This window comes from Merops nubicus, unplaced genomic scaffold (assembly GCF_000691845.1).
Source record: "Merops nubicus isolate BGI_N331 unplaced genomic scaffold, ASM69184v1 scaffold15537, whole genome shotgun sequence".
Lineage (NCBI taxonomy): Eukaryota > Metazoa > Chordata > Aves > Coraciiformes > Meropidae > Merops > Merops nubicus.
The window spans coordinates 58814-76610 of NW_008622446.1; the positions used below are offsets into that span (position 1 = coordinate 58814).

The 17797-nt window shown below is 41.8% G+C and overlaps 1 protein-coding gene across 1 annotated transcript in view; it reads right to left on the reverse strand.

The window, feature by feature from the left end:
• Nucleotides 1–16723, reverse strand: part of MAGI1 (membrane associated guanylate kinase, WW and PDZ domain containing 1) — a 75507-nt gene extending 58784 nt beyond the window's left edge. Inside the window, 5 exon segments of the mRNA XM_008944793.1 lie at nucleotides 2151–2208; nucleotides 6609–6644; nucleotides 9856–9938; nucleotides 13454–13664; nucleotides 16522–16723. Of these exon segments, the coding sequence (XP_008943041.1) occupies nucleotides 2151–2208; nucleotides 6609–6644; nucleotides 9856–9938; nucleotides 13454–13664; nucleotides 16522–16597 (464 nt within the window). The 5' untranslated portion in view covers nucleotides 16598–16723.
• Nucleotides 16724–17797: the final 1074 nt, after the last annotated feature.

A 17797-nucleotide genomic window follows, 5' to 3' on the forward strand; every position in this document is an offset into this window, starting at 1 on the left:
CATGAAACTCCTCTGAGGAAAGGAGTAAAATACCCACCAAACCCAACGGTATGTGGAGAAAGGCTTACCTAGGTGTGCTAAAAAGCATATTTAGGAAAATAAGCAGATTCCAGTATTGAAATGATATCTTGAGTAGGAATGGCCAATGCCTTCAAATAGATTAGTGATCTATCCATGAAAAAAAATGAGATTAAAGCAGCAAAGGTGCTCTGTCTGACTGCATTTTAAAAGAGAGGATTATATCATCCCTGCTTTAATCAGATTCCTAGGGGTGCAGGCATTCCCTGGCTCACTGAAGTTAAAAATGAAAACAAACCACAAACAAAACCCAAGAACTGGTAACAACTGGCAGCAATCTGATCAATGCACACTGGTAACAGGGTGTCTCACAAGTGTCTGCGGGGATGCAGCCTATGAACTGAGAAGCTGGGCTCCAAATGGATCAACACATAAATTCAGAATCAGCCACCAGCAAATACTCCCAGTGGCAACCAGCATCTGGTGAAACTTCAGCTGATTTTGCTAGAGCAGAGCAACAGGGAGCAGGTAGACCTTACACAGTTATATTAGCTTAAAGCCCATCTTTGTATCCAATCAAAGTTTATTATTAAGAACTTGCTGCTTTATTGTCTATTGTCCCACATGTCTTTATACAAAAAAAAAACCCAGAATGAACAACTGAACATTTCTTCAAGTAATTATGATAGAAGCACTCTAGACAGTTCTGTTCAGAATTTATCCTGCTCAGGATCAATATTAAATAACCGTAAAAATATTGAACTAATCAAATAACAAGTTAATGAGTTCTGTGAAAGATTTCCCATTTCAAGATATCTTCAGAAAGTTAAGAAAAAATGATAACTACTTTAAAAATGATATAAAATTTTTCATGATACACTTGTTTCTCAATAAAAACTATTATGCCATAATAGAGTGCCTGAATTGGGACAGAGACAAATGCTCAAATCATAACCATCTTGCTAGCTCACAGATAGCAGAATAAACTTATGTCTCATTGCTGTTACTTTTCTACTTAATTTCATCACCAACGAGTGCCACAAAACTAATGTGCATGTGTCTATAAAGTGACAGGAAAAAATGCTGAAAAGACCTCTTGGCATGGTATTTAATAGCCGAAAAATATTCTTGATGTCTTTGGTAAATAAATGTCAAGCCATAATTACACAGTTTGCTAACCTTTTTTCCCTAGGCACAGATAGTAGGGTCAGAAATGAGCCAAAGCAGACAGAAACTGTATTCCATGTCTATTCTGAGGGCTATCATAAGCCATCCTACTAGACAGGAGTGTACACATAATTAAAAATTCATTTTATGGGGTCAGTGAGGGAACAAAACTCAGATCTATGGTTTCCCAAGGGAGCAAGCTATCTGACATCTAGATAAAGAAGCTGCTGTTCTAATTCCGGAGAGAGTCCCATTAAACCTGTAATTCAATTCACGACAACACAGCCTGATGGAAGAACCTCTGCTGTGGCTGTTTGGTGACACAGGCTCACCCATTCCTCCTTTTGAGTGTCTTTCGACTTGTAACTGAATTGGTCATCTGCTTTGCACACCCATATTTTGATCATAACCCTGTTTGAAAAGGATTGAGCTCAGTTAATTGCACACTTGTTAACACTCTCTGGATGAAAGTGTTTTGTGAGGTGCTGGGGTTCCTGCATGCCCCAGCTCCCAGCTGCTCCTGTCCTCCTTGAGCTCACCCCTGGAGCTCAACCCACTCCCAGGGTGCTCCTATCCCCCCTGAGCCCAACTCCACCCCATGATGCTGCTGCCAGATCTCACCAGAGGGTAGAGAAAGAGAGGCAGGGGTGCCCTTCCCAGTCCCCACAGCATCCTCCAGCCTGTAAGGGACCAGGGTCCCCTCCTCCTCAGTATGAGATGCTACCAACAAAGCCCCCAGAGGCCCAACTCTACCCCATGATGCTGCTGACAGAGCTCACCAGAGGGTAGAGAAAGCGAGGCAGGGTTGGGGTGCCCTCCCCAGCCCCCACAGCATCCCCCAGCCTGTAAGGGACCAGGGTCCCCTCCTCCTCAGTATGAGATGCTACCAACAAAGCCCCCAGAGTCCTGCAGAGGAAAGCCTTCCTCCACCCAACAGCACACCAGAACCAGAGAGCAGCACTTACTCTACATAGTAGACACCATATACGGGATCCTCAATTTTCTCCCAACCAGCAGGCAACTCTGGAAATAGAAAAAGCATTACTGACACCTCCAGTGCAGGTTTTTTTTTTCTGACAGGCAGCTGCTCCTGCTCAGTGTGAAACTCGTCAATAGCTCAGACTTCACTTCAAACACTTTTCAGAACAATCACAGTCTCCTTTTGAAGGCTGACCTAGCACAGCACCAACATCAGAGCCTGTCCTACCAGTGCTGGGTTAGCAAATCTTAGATTTGCTTTTTCCATTAAATGAACAAATGATCAATAAATTTCCTTTCTGGCAGTGCCTTAAGTACCCTCCTGGTTTCACCATCATGGGCAGATTGGCCCTGGCTGGAGCACTGCGGTGGAAGTCGATGTAGGCAACAGGCCAGGGGTATTTTAACACCAGCCCATGAAGATGGAAAAGATTATGGCAAGTCATTGTGGCACATTAACAGAGAGGTCATTTTCATCTCCTGTACCAGAGTGAGCCATTTATACTCACCATTGCTGAAAAATGCTTTTTAAGACTCCTTTCTTAGGGATTTCCACAGCATTGCTCAGCTGTGAGCCCAACACAAGAGTGCATCTTGAGACAGGACAAAGGGACTTTCACCAAAACATCTGACACACGGAATCCACCCAAATGGGGCTGGCACACACAGAAGTATTTCACTGCATAGCACTTTATGTAAAAACACATAGTGCCACTATCACATGTAAGAAAGACTTCCTTTTTTAATTAGCGTAATTAACAAAAAACAGTTCTGAAGATGAAATTAACATTTGGAAAAGTATCCACTTTTGTTCCTGTGGATTTTCTAGGCTGCGCATAGTACTTTAAGTATAATTAGTGCACGCAATAAAGTCACTTCAGCATCCAACTGAGGGTTATTAAAGCTGTATGTATTACTTAAGGGCCTGGTCCCACTCATTTAAACACAACATTCCTGTTGGCTATGGGTACCAAAATAATCATCCCATTAACACCACAGAATCAACTCAAAAGGCCCCACCACACTGTGGACTGTGCAAGTGTGGTCCTAGGGACTCTGTACACTCACTTAAATAAAAATAACAATAATAATTCTTTAAAAAGCCCTTGTCCGGTAACACAAGTTCAAATATCCCATGCAAAATAATTTCTCAAAAATTATCACTAAATTGACACGACTGGTTGTAAACAATATGTTCGCTTATTATAAAATGCAAAGATTTATTTTCATTAATGGCATCAGTTGCTGAGCTAATACAATCAACAATGGCCCATTAATTAGAATAAATGTAACTGTTTAGTTCTGCATTTATAGGTTTCAGCTATGTTGCCACAAGGGTAGAAATATCTCCAGACTGAAGAGGAACAGAATCTATACAAACACACATGGACGAATTACTCAGAGTTTACGTTTGTGTTTAGAATTGGCTGGAGATCCAATGAAATCAATTTTCATGGTTTTTGCTCCATGTGTTCCTTATTTGCAGACAGGAGGTAGGTTTTCTGTTCTTATCATTATTTTATCCTTATTGGGTTTAACATGTTTGGATTCCTTGAGATATAAGTGATTAAATGCAAGCCAGTGCTAACTTTTGGGCATGATAATACTCCACAATTTTATCAGCAGATCCATCTTCTAATCGAGGAGATCAAATCTACTTCTTTACTTCTTTATGTGAGAACTAGAGGCCAAGCCTGAAAGTCTTTTTGCAAAGGGAGCTCTCAGGTTTGCAGAGGAGTCCCATATGGTGAAAACATTGTGGGACTGACTTAAAGAGTTTCAGTGCCATTAAATTCAGACCTAGCCTGCAATCAGGGAAATCACACGTTGTGGCAGCCATTTAGTTCATTGCACTACGGTGGAAATAGGATGGTAAAAAGACTTAGCTGGGGGTGGAAGAAAAATAAAAAGTGAATGAGGGAGGGGAGAAGTTATGCACAAATGCCTTTAAATAACTTTTCCACATGTTTTTCCTGCTAAATATCTTTTCTTTATTTTCGACTATTAAGTGTTTTCTATTTTCAAATTTTAAACATTTTTTTTTTTCTTTTCTTCTGTTCACAGAAGGTTTTGATTTTTTTTTTTTTTTTTATTTTATTTTAAAGAATTTTCACAGAAGGTCAGAAACCAGCTAACCTCAAAAATGCTGTTTTGCCAAAATCTTTCCAACCTTCTATCTCTGCAGCTTTCCATTTAAGGAACACACCTCTTCGTTTTTGCAAGTAAGGATACACAAAACTCCATCTTTCAACATATTACTTAGATTCCATTGATGCACTTTCCAACTTCTGAAACCTCTGAAAGTTCTTTAAAGCAAAAGGCAATACTCTCCACAGCTGTGTTGCAGTCTAGCTTCTTTGCTGCTTTAAATTATTCATCTTTCTTCTCTACTTATCCTGCCACCAAACTGAGGATGACCCAGAGCATTGGATTTTATCACAAATACAAGATTTCCAAACATTTTGCACCATTAGGAGCCTCAGTGAGCCATATGGTTTTTATTTTGATACATCCATGCAGCATTCTGCAGCCTCAGAGCATTTCTCATCAGGTAAATTCAATGGACAGATATCCCATTTTACACTTTTAAGCCTGGGGTAAATACATAGATTCCTACTGAGATGCTCTTGTTTAGTGTCCTACCCTATAGAGGGAGATGAATGGATTCCTAAAAAAGAACTTCTCCAACCACTGGGTATTTTAGTCACACCCATGCATCACTGTGAAGGAGCTGGAGATGGCCTCAGTATATTCAGCTCTTACTGTTGCTCCCTGTGAGGCCAGGATGAGCTGCTCAAGCCTATGTCAAATTCTACTTCAAAAGCTAAATTTTTGTGTCCTTTTGCACAACCTTCTGTTAAAAAGGGGCGACCTATTACTCCATATTCAACCCACCTCTTTGAAAAACAAGTTGTGCAAATGCTTCAAGTTTTAATTTTCTTCTGTTTAGAACTAACTGTTGGTAAGCAAAGGAGCTAAATACCTGGTGCCAGCTAGTTTAGACTAACCACGAGCCACGATTAATGAATAGGCCATATGTTTACATGCCCTCTCCCAAATGCTGCTGTAACCAGCTGAGCCATTTGAAAATTTCTTTACACCATGACACTTGCAAATCTCAAGAGCATGTCGATGGGCTGTGAGCTCAATAAAGCTTATCTGCACTAAAACAAAGGGAACATCTCATGATGTTTGAGCAAAACAGTTGTATATGTAAGTGCCTGCAGACCTGGGGTCAAGCTTATCAATTAATGAGCTTCCCTGCATCTGTTTTTTCACCTCCTCTCTTGCACTAGGTCCTGATATCAGACTGAAAGAATGTTTCCATTTCATTATTGCTTCTAAACTTGCTTTTTTTAACAACCCCTTTCTTACTTTAAGTCACCCTTTGTGAAAACCTTCATGAGAAAACTTCGCAGGTGTGCATCCACCCACTCCTGGTGTTACTTGGTCTGCTGCTGGTTATTTGTATGAGCTACACATAATTACCCATATTATCCAGAATAATATCCAGAAGATATTATCCATAATATCCAGGCATATTATCCAGAAGAACAGTTCTGGAGTAGCATTAAAAGTCCACTCAGTAGCTGCTGGCTGCTGATGCCATGTCAATCACACAGAAGCAGGAATACACTTACTTGCAAGTCATTACAGAAACCACAGGTTAATTCTCTGGTAATACAATCCTCCAGTACGCAGAACTATAAACTGTAAATACAGTCCTTTTTTAAAGCAATAATAGACCTAGTGGAAATAAAATCCTATGCAACCTCTTATGCCTTTTAGCTTTCCAAGTGCACTAGAGCATAGCTGAACAGAAATAACAACTACCTCCACCATCAGCATACACAGGATGAGCACCGCTGAGATTAGAAATCAAGACAGCATTCTTCACAAAAAGATGCTGCAAATATGAGTACCACATCATCGAAAATCATCTGTTTATAAAATCACCTACTGAGGCAAAATTTTCAGCTGTTTCATTCACGAGCTCATCAGAAGCATCCTATGTAATACGGAAACTTCCAAAATCACACTTTGCATCTCTTTCCTTGAAAAATGTCTTTGGCCCCAGTGAAAAAGCATCATTAGCTACTTGTTTTCAACTCTGGCATCTGTAAGCTTTTCCCTTGAGACAGTGATGTCAATGGAAAACCCCCTGACTTCTGCAGGGTCCAGGAGGAAGCAACTTTGAACAAACTTTGCAAAATTAAAGTCCCTCCAGCCTCCCTCAGGCTCTGAATCAGTAAGAAAAACACTGTAAATCTGCAGCTAGGGGAAGGTTAACGGTTTGTGTGCTAGGTAGGTTTTGCTGATAAGTTAGACTGGTTGAAATAAAAAAACTGAAAGATGTAAAATGATACAAAGGAGAAAATAAGTAATTAAAGGCTTAAAACAGTGTAGTTGAAGTCAAACATCAAAACGAGAGATGGATGATTTACCTAGTTCACTGTCCAGTTCCTCCGTGTGTACCCCTTCTTCTCCAAGGGAAGAGCAGTAAATGAGACAGAAAAAATTAAAAGAAAATTTCAGAAACCAGCACCAAGCAAGAAATTCCCTACAGCAAACAGCAGAACCAGCACTAATCTTCTACAGATCAAGCCCAAGCCATCACACTTTAGTGATCAGAATATTGATGGATCTGATGTAGATAATGTAAGAACTGGTTCTTGCATTCTCAAAATATGTGTATCAATTGACTACTTCAGTGCTGCAGTTTGATATTGCAAAGTAATACATTTATGTTGTTCTCACTGTAGTGAAGCTTCTCCCTCAGATCTGTATGGTCCAACCTTCTTAATCCATTCTGTAGACACATGGATCTATCAGAAGGCCAGACCTGAATACTAATGAAGAAATCTGAGAGGAAAACCTTGCATCTAAATAAGAACTAATGTAGCAAGGTTTTCAAGAAAGTACCTAAATTTATGTGCATACAAGGTCCAATTGACTTCACAGTAACGACTCAGATGATTTAAGATAGACGTGAGGCCTTGTTCAACTGGAGGTACAGGGCCATGCTGGAGTGCAAGTGCACTGGTGAGGTATATACAGGAATGCAGCACTTTTAGCAGGGCACCTGGGACAAAAATCCCATAATTTTTCAAAGACACAAAGCCATCAATATTCACTGTTGCTCCATTTATCATTATCTGCTCCATATTCATAAGTTAACAGTGACACAGATGATTAAAGTATTGCTTAGCCTATAAATAATAATAATGCAGTCTGAAAATGAAAGATGATGACAAAACCAGAACAAAGATGGTAAAAACAATCTTGGACCTAATACAGTAAAGTATAAGATACATAAATGAACGATAGAAGCAAACAGAAGATGTAGTGTCACAGCATTGTTTTTGAAAATTTTAACACCTAAAAAAACAATTCCATGACCTGTTTGCAACTTATTCTACCAAAACAGTTGTTTAGAACCATTAGGATGAAATATGAACTGCAATTTCCTTGGATGGCCTGAACAACGGGAAATGACCAAACACTTGTTAGGGGCACATATCCTGAGAGAAGGAAAACACAAGGCAACTGCACCCAAACAAACCTGACACGACATCTAACAGTTATAAAAACCACAAACAGGATGGGATTAAGCCTGAAAACTCTTGTGCACACACACAACAAACAAAACAGAGGAGAAGTCCCACTGACTTCAGTGGAAACACATCCAACAGTGACCCTTGCCAAAACCGGCCAGCTTCTACGATGCAGTAAAAATAACCTTCTCTCTTCTCTGTGCTCACATCATTTTCTGAAATACAATTGTCCTAATGTGCAAACCAAGATCAGAGCAGCCAAGCAAAACAGTGCAGTGCACTGCTGTACCTATCAAGCAACTGGTTTAACTACTGAATGTTAAAAATATTTATTAATGAGCAACTTGGTAAATGAAGTGAAGGGGTGTGTGGGAAGATGGAATTAGCTGATTTTAAGGACCTGAAAAACAAAAATGCCACTACTCTGCAAAATTATGAATTTAATTAAATACATAATCTAACTGTATGTTTCTAATCCAAATAAAACAAATTGTCCCAATGTTTGTTTTCTAATTAGCAACAGGACAAGAGAAAGACTTTCCCTTCTGCGAGGAGACTTAAAACTGTTTAAGAGAAGAGCTCAGCCACCCGTTGTTGACTCATCCTTCCAGCTGTTCCTTGCCCTGTCCAACAGCAACACGTGCCACTTGCTGCCATCATTGGGGCTAGTAGAGATGGTAGAGAAAGGCAGGACCGAAGCTGTGCTCCAGGGAAAAACTACCCTCTGAAAGAGGAAAGCTTACACTGAGACTCAGCAGCCTCCTCTTTAAATTGCCAGCAGTGCTTAACTGCAAGGAGGAGGGAGCTTTGCCTGCATACGCTATTATTTAATTTTGTTCCAGTTCTGATTACCCGCTGACATATCCATTTTTAGATGCAGAGCAAGGCCTTCATTAATCCAGCTCCCTCTGCTCGCTCCTTGACAGAGGATGCCAGTCGCTAAGGGTCTGAAGCAGGCGGCAGCTCTGTATGCTCGGTTTTTGCCTGGCCTTTGCACATCCTTGTGGTTTGGGGGTAGGCTGCACTGTGCACTAGGAAGTTGGTGTCCTGCTTCATCACGGCAGCAAAGGATGAGCAGGCAAATTCTCACGTCCTGCAAATCCTCACACGTGAAAGGAAGCAGAGGTTGAAAAACCGCCTGTGCTAAAATAGTAACGGCAGTTCTGGAGGCCAGATTTGAACCTTCTAGTGAAAGGAGAGTTGATTTGATTTTGATTTATTTCCTTCTGAAATAAAATCATCATCCTTACTGAGCTGACTCACACCAGTAGGAGGTTATTCACATTATGAAAACTAATTTTACAAGGAAAGCATCAACACTGACAAAATAAACTCTTCCATTTTTAAGATACGTCTACTGTGATAGCATTGTGTTAGCCAAAATGATGCACTGGAATACCATCACCTTTCCTGGTCAACAGACCAAAATATCCACACAGGTTTTCCCAAACATTTGAGTTATTTTCATCATGATTCCCTTTTTCTTCCAGTATCTCCTAAAGGATACAGGGAAAGAACCTCCTTTAACAGTCTTGCATTTGGCTGCTCTAAATTGGACAGTGGCTTGCATTTCCAACATCTCAAGGAATACAAAATTACATCAGTGCAAATTTCCAGCGACAAAAACCTATGCTTTCAAATGGAATTTGTTTTCAGCAATCATAACACTAAGTGGACGATCAGAATTTAACAGTAGAAATGAAGCAGTTGAGTTATTTCTGCTCAAACAAGGAAATAACAACATAACTCTTCCAATTCACATAAAGCAGGTGGTTGAAGTGTAACACAATGGAGCAGGCAGAGACTCAGTCGCTTGCCTCCTACACACCCATCCAAGAAGCAAACATGTCAGAAAGCTTTGAGTCTTGCTCAGCACCAGGGACTATTTAAATGTCTTTGTAAAAACAGAAGCCTTTTTCTTCTAGCACCTCTTTGATTTTTGTTAAATCATCTATTTTACATACGCAGACAGTGATTTTATGACATAACGGATATTGTCTCTGTGATCTTGCTAATAAATTTTTGGTTTTAGAAAGTGTTTATGAACGCAGGATATTGGAAAGGGGAAAAGAAAAGGAAGAAAGCCACCTAAAAATGGACCAAACACATTGTTATTTCTCCGTTTTCAGTCTCTTACCATCATCTTCACATTCTTCTAGAGGCTTCTGCTGTTTGTTCAGGCACCGTGGATCTAGCCAAGATGTTGTTTTTGTGTTATGGCTGGAAACCAAAAATGGAAATATGACCTTTGTTAATAAAGCAGAACTGAAGTATCACTGACATAAAAGTATATATCCTCTTTACTATTCAACAGAGCCGAAGGCATACTTTTGCTTTAGAAGAAACAGCAGTACAATTTGATGTTTTGCGAAGGAATCTACCAAATCAAAAGAATCTTGGCATTGAAAACACAAAGGTGAAAAGGGAAGATACACAAATGAGCATTCCTGGCTGGAAGGATATATGTGAAAGCTGTAACATTATAAGACTAATTTCCAAACTTTTGTCTTTGGTTCTTAATTACAGGAGTTGTTTCTGAGCCATTTGCCTCCTGACAAAAAGACAGAAGTTTCCCTTCCTCCCTAAACCATCTAGTGATCTTTGTTCCTGAAAAAAAAAAAACTTTCAACATTTGTCTAGATTTGACCCAAGTCTTACTCAAAAACAAAATTTCCAGTGAAAACTTTTTAATTACACAAATAAAAATGTTTTGTCAAAGCCTTTGATGGAAGTTGAACAGCTTTACTTTCAACTCTTCCTTTCTACACGTCCCCTGACAGTGCCACGATGCCAATCCCAGTGGCGAAGGCTGCATAGTAAACAGGCTTAAAATACACTTCTCTAGAAATTATTTTCTCCCATCTTTTCATTTGCATATGCAGATAATCTTGTAATTTGCCCCTTCTACAACCTGATGTCGTCTTAGACATAACCTGCAAAGACATCCCTCCGGTCCCCCAGGCATCATTTATCTAGCTTAGCCTTTAACACTGCTTAACTGTTTTAAGTTTCAATACCATAGTAATGCTATTTACTTCTCCTTCAAGGTCTCAGAGAGGTTTACAAACTTAACCTTAGCCTCTCAGCAGCCTCATGAAGCTGGAAATGCTGTAATGAGGGCTATGATCCCTGAGGAACTACCAACCGACCAGCAAACTTGTATTTTACTCCAAGAAAAGGGGACAGCTCTGTTCCTAGGATCCAAGTGTGTAAATAAAAGGTCCTTGTTTTACACACCCCACTACTCAACCCTCCCAAGGCAGGATAAGCAAATGTGTTTAATCCTTTTGTATGCTACAGAGCAATTAATCGCCAACTAGAAAACTGAATGGCAGAAATTCTGCAAGTCAGGCAAATTAACAGCAATAAAGCAGAGGGGTTCTGCCAACTTATAAAAAAGAAAGTCTGTAGTCTAGCTGAGAAAGAGGGCGGTGGGAGGAGAGTAATGAAATATTTGCATATTTCTTGCAACTTTGTCTCACTAACCAAAGGCTCACAACAGTGTCATTTCCTGAGGCACAGAAAATTTAGTTAAATGCCTTTCAGATCATACACTCAGAGGGACAGGATTGTGTTAGACCTGGAACATGCACAGATCTACAAGCAGGGTAATGAGGGACTGGGATACTCCGGGTAATGAAAATCCCAATTAAAGCACCAGAAAAAAAATATCTCAAGAGCCAAATTGTTTCAGCTACGAGCCGTCAGGATTGGTTATCCAACATGTAGCTCTAGCCCCACTGGACCTGTACTGGTTCTGTGCAAGCAGCTCAGATGTTCCCACACTGTTCCCTTCAGCACCCTGACTCGATAACCCAAAGCACTGTAGATGACAGTACAGACATCTGAGCCAGCTTGGGTCCACACAGCTCATTAGCTTGCTCTCTTAATTTGATACAAATCAAAGTAAATTGTTCCTAGGCTCAGAGTGTCCTCAGAATTAATAGAACTGCAGTTATTCAGTGGTGCAGCCACACTAACACGTTCTTGCAGAAAATCACCTCCTATGCATATGTATCCTCAAAATGGTCAATCTGCACTGCAGGGAAGGAAGCAGTTGGTGTGCTACCAGATATTCATGCCAAACACACCATTGTGCAGGCAGGCTACATTTGCCCACCACACACATGATTCTCCTGCAAAAGGTCTAACAAATAATGCTACACTGCTAAGAGACAACACATGCACAGAGACTACAGCAGCCATGGGGATAGGTTTTGTGGAAACTGGTGGCAACAGCAGCACCTTTAGCTGAAGCATCTGTAAGGAAGAACAGCAGGGGCCCATGTAGGGACAAAATAGGGAGCAACCAGCTGCTTGGGCAGCATTTAGTGTTCATATCTATCCTCCTCCAGGGAGGAAAATGGCAGGCTGGATGGGCTATTACTCAGGCTGTGCTGTAGACATTAAAGCCAGAAAGTACGTCAAAGAATGAGGCACCCTGAGGACATGATGAGGGGCAGAATACCGTGTTTGGGATAATGAACACATTTCAGTTTCATCTGATATGCAGCTGATGAGAATTTGCATTGTGCCTTCTAGACTCTGGCTTACACTAGGGGGTTGGTGGAGCCTCTTCAGGTAATTGGGAGTGGAAATAACCTTTTTTACAGCAGCCCTCTCCCAGCCAATGAATAGCTGGTGCAGTGCTCTCAGTCCTCACAGCTTCTCATATCTTCTGGCACTCTTCTCAGATGTGTTCACCTGCCATTGCAGCCAAATTAAAACCTGCACTGACAAACGTTTCCTTGTCCCTGTCCAGAAGTCCCCTCTCCTGATGATGGAGCAGGACTGGTCCCCTTATTGCCCTAATCCAGAATAACTCTCCAGTGAACCAGAAGGGGCATTACTAGAGGAGGCTCTTCTGTACTAACTGGCCACTGGCTTCTGGTACATAGACAGGGGATCTCAATTTCCAAGACCACGTTAAACAGTCAATCAAATCCAAAATCAATTCCTCAACACCCCCCATCCCACTTACACCGCTAAGGTCTTGAGTTTCAAAAGCTAATTGAATTTTAATGTCTAGCTGAACTCTGGGCAAAAAAATCTCTTCCACTAAAGGGTCCCATTTTGTAAGTTACTCCTATCTCAATAAATCTAGACAAGTATAATTAGAGACTATTATTTATGGCATGAAAAATCAATATCATCATAAAACTGCTGACAGCACTCAGCTCTTAAGCAAAGCCTGCAGAGCACGAGGTACTTTTCCAAACTTACTGTGCCTGCTGTGCACTGAGCTATGCCTGCTGCAAACCATTGGAGCATGTTAACACGCTTGGCCCATTTGCTCTGACGAGAGGACAACACACAAAGTCCATTCCCTGGCTCTGCTATTGCATGAGCACATGACTGGAGGATTTCTCTCTGCTGCATTATGCACAGAGGCAGGCTCCAGAAATGAAGTCTCAGCCCTTTCAATTAGGAGCTTTCATTCCACCCCTGAAAACAACTGGCCAATATTTTATAAGAGTCTGTTGCTTTTGTTACTACCCTCATAAAACAAGTAATTCCCTCTGCCTTTGAACTCAGGAGTAATTTGGATGTTAATCCAATCAGGAAATGCAAAACCCTTTCAGAAGCAGTAAAGAACTTACAGCTCTGCAACATAGCTGTATACCCTAAATATTTAATGCACACACACACACACACAAAATGCTTCCACAGAGGTTTACACATGCCCAGAGAGAGAGGGAGAGAGATGGGATGAGAACAACAAAACTGTGCTTTACTCTATAAAATAGACTTCTCCGTTCTCGGTGTAGGCCATCTCCCAGTTTTCCGGCAGAGGACCTAGGTTGTCCTCGGCAGAAGGAGGTAGGTATTGAGGGAGGTTCTGAGATGGTTCCGTGGTGGGAAGGTTGGTGTGGCTCTCGATGGCAGACGGTGGGGCTGTCTCTCGTACGGTGTGTGTAGGGTGCTCGTCTTGGTCACCAGACTCTGCTGTGGAATAAACAAACACAAATAAAATTGACAATCAGTCTTTTCCTCCTCCCGTTTGCTTCTCTGGGTTCATCCTCACAGTTTTCCTCGCCTTCCTTTTTAATTCACAGATGAACCGAGGGCAGAGGCTCCTCAGTCTTTTTGCCAGCAGGGACGAGTTTGCTTTTTGCCCACACACACTCTGCCAGCCAGACCCTCGCCAGCACAAATCAGAAGCTGTGATCAGCTACTGTGCTCGCTCTAATAGGCCCTGCTGAGGTACCAAAGCCTTCCAAGCTGTCTGAGGCCAGGGCTCACTGATGCAGATGAGTTCAATGGGATTCTGAGCAGGCTTACAAGTTCACTCCTGCAGTGCCAATTGTGGGACAAGGATTAGAAGAATAATATTTCCTGTTTCAAGAATGATCAAAAGGGGAGATTTTTACAAGTGCAGAAAGTAGCTAGAAGCTCAAAGTCAAGAAGCTAATTTAGTGCATTGCATTTTTTAAAATGAAAAACTAAAATAATTGTCAGTGCTACTGCATGTGTCCAGTAGGGCTGGTCACTAGTGCCTGTTCTAGCTCTCTGAGGAGGCCCATTCCACTGCTCATCACTTCATCCTTCCAACCCACGTCACTCAGGAGTATTTCATGATGTATCTGGCCCTTCTCCCTCTGAAGAAATATTTCTGATGCCTACATCCATGCAGTTTTGAGCTGTATCCATGAGACACCGCTGTTCATTCCCTTCAGCCCTGATCACAGTAAATGACCTCCACAAACCAGGTCCCTGCCCCTAACTCCTTCACAGAGAGGTTTTGATAACAATAAATGAATTCTAAAATTACCCATGTCTACACAGTGATTTTCTCTGGTTCTTGCAGGTGCTGAATCCAATGGCAAGACTTCCAAATTACCCAAGACCACCCGTCTCCAGTATACGTGGTGGGCAACACACTCAGCAAAGCAAAGAGATCGGTGTCACGCTCTGCCAAGTCCCCAGGCAGTGGGACTGAAAGGGCTTCACAGCCAAGACCTTGCCTCCACTCTCCAGACCAGAGACCACAGACCTCCTCAGCTCACAGCCCACAGCCTTGGCCCTTGGCCAGGCTGTTAACTGCAGCTCCTGAGCTACTTCTAGCCTGTGTGTTGCCAAGACAAGATACTGAAAATAATAAACTGGGAGAAGATCTAGACTGTACCAGTACCCTCAGCTGCCTGCTTTCCAGCCTTCCTGGCATTCGGTATTTTTAGGTAGAAGTTGACAAGATAAAGAAGCATGAATGAATCATTGCCAGCTTAAGACTGTGAGTGTAAACATGCCCAAGTCTGGAAAACACAAGTCACCGAGAGGTCTTCTAAAGAAGCAGGAGCATTTTAATATGGCTAGCACACTCACATGTGAAATAAGCATAAGGAATCACTTTAGTATACGAAAAATAACTCTTTTCTTGATTCTGTGCCCATTTAATGGAGGCAAGGGGCCAGGGTGATAACGTTGTGACAAATGATCTGCATCTTACAGCATTTCATCTTGTGAAGGAAAACAAGGATGAGAAATGATGCTCAAGTTAATTCAGGGGCACCAAACTGAGACAGGCAGCACTGAGGTCAAGCAGCATCTCCCACTAGCTTCCTCCCAAAATCACATCCCTTGGCAAGGGCTGAGGTTGATGCCATGTCACAGCCCATGAGAAACTACCCTCAGTGCAGCACCTTGTAAAGCTACTGGTAAGCAGGGACAGAAACTCCAGGGATAAGGCCAACCAGGAGTGATTTGGGTCAGAAACATGTTAACAGGTAACAGTCAAAGAGAGCACAACCCCTAAAGCCATTTGACAGTTTGGCCCAGAGAGAGCCAAAACTAAATCTCAGCCTAACTCCTTTTAAAGCTCTATACAGGTGTTAGAGCCAGGACTTGGGCAGGTAGGAGCTGGCATGGCAGGGGCTGGGAAGGAAAATTGTCATGGTGTTAGGAAGTGGCCGGGGGATGATGGACCAAGTGCCAGTGATGGTGAGCACCCACAGCAAGCAGCTGTGAAAGGCTTCAAGGTGTGGATAATGCTGCTTGCTAAGTACCTAGCTCAGAGGGAGTTAGGAGGATGAATTCAGTGCTTGAAACTAAGCTGAGGAAGTAATGCTCTCAACGCTAACAAACACTACCACTGCAGACCAGGAAGAGCTCTTCCTCCTCAGAGCTTCCCAAACTTGCAGTTAATTTCTGTGCAAACTTATCTCCAACAATATTTTGCTCTGAATCAACCTCCACAGAGCTTGGTCTTAGACTGCAAAAATTTCTAGTGCTCTTTCAGCCGATGCTTGATGGTGGCCATGGTGAGATCTGTGTTCAGTAGGGCACAGGGCCTTGATAAAATAAAAAGATTGCACCCATGTTTCAGACCTCATTCCTGCAGCAAGCACCCCTCAGTTTGCTCAGAAGGTACTTTGTAGAAAAAGTACCTAGCAATTGTATGTGATGAGTATCTAGACGCATGGATGGGGAAAGGACAGCAACGTATTTAGGAAGGAGCAATAATTAATTTCTAATGTAACCTATGTGAGCCATTTAATATTGTTTCCAGCTGTCAGTCACAGCTCAAGTCTTCCTTGAACTTTCTGCAACTAATAGATCTAAACTTTTCTTAATTTTTTCTGATCCAGCTCAATCCCACAAGGCCTTTGTAGGAGACACAACTGTGTGTGTGTCATTGCCCACACCTGGACATTGGCCACTCAGGTGTTGTCAGCCAGTTCTGTCTGGGATAGACAGCTTTGCAGGAAACCCATTAAAACCAAAACCTCTAAAAAAAAAATATCCCCCTCCACAAACCCTCCCCACGTGTCCTGACTGATGCACCGCGATATTTTTTTTGCTTTACCTGTGAAGCTACTGCTCATTTCAGGTACATCATCCTCTTCCTCATTCTCCGTATGCACTATGCCAGCATTTTGCATATCATTGTAAGACTTGGTTCGCTTTGGAGTCGACTGTTTGGAGCCAGACTGCAGGTTTTGCAATGCATCGGTGGAAGTCACTTTCCCACTGAGGGGCTGGCTGGGAGGCTTGGGTGTTCCATAATAGTTACCTAGGCAATAGAAACAGATTTGCATCTTCAAAAGGCAACAGTTTATAGCAGCAAGATTTCTATTCTATTTTATTTTCAGTTCCATCAAAATATCTCTGCCTCTGCCCACAAGTAAGTAAAGAAATAAACTAGCAGACACTATTCCCACTTGGAGGTGGGGGGGAGCGTATTTCATTCCTAGAGCAGACATGGAAATATTTCTTGTCTTTTAAGTTATTCTTGTAGAACCTAAAAGGAGAAGCAATGGTTGCATTGTTTCGGTGCAGTGAGCGTACAAGGGCTAAAACAAAAAGCAGTCATGGTGAACAGCAAAACTTCATCTCATACATTTGAATTTCAATTAGTAGCCTTTTTACATGTGTGCACCCACACAATGCTGTGGCAGATCTGGAGTGAGCCCTGCAGAAAATAAAAAATTCATGACTGCTATCACCCAGAGAAGTGATGAAAGGCTCGATGGCCTGCTTTAATACACAGGTTCTTTTAGGGTGGATGTTGCTTTTAAAAAGCAAAAACTATTCTCTCCCTGAAAGAAAACTTTGTCAAAGGAGAGAAAAGGAAGGGTACCACGTGGCACTGCTTCCTTCAAAGAGGAAACTCAGCAGTTGGGTCAACTTGGGTAGAAGTGAAAAACCAGACCTTAAAAAGTTGAAGGGACAAAGATGCACCCACAGTTATGCAGATGTGCAGCTCTTGGCAGCCACCAACAAATGTGATGTAAACACTGAAAAGTGCTTGGGATGCTTCATTGTCACTTTAAATGAACGTGGAACAAATACAGAGTAAGTGCAGGTTCACTGACGTCAGAACTGCTTGGAGGTATTTCACTGCTCCTATTTCACTTCACTTCAAACATCCCAGTAGTGCTTCACTTGTCCTGAAATGCTCCACAGGAACCTCAGGTCTGGAATCAGCTCCCACGGCACTGGGCATTATAGGAACTCAGGCCTACTGCAAAGTACATCATTAACCTTCTATACAATGATCTATGATACACAGCAGTTTATGTAAAACTCCCCAAATTTTGCCTTTCAAGAATTATTATTAACTTCAGATTTTAAGGTTGAAC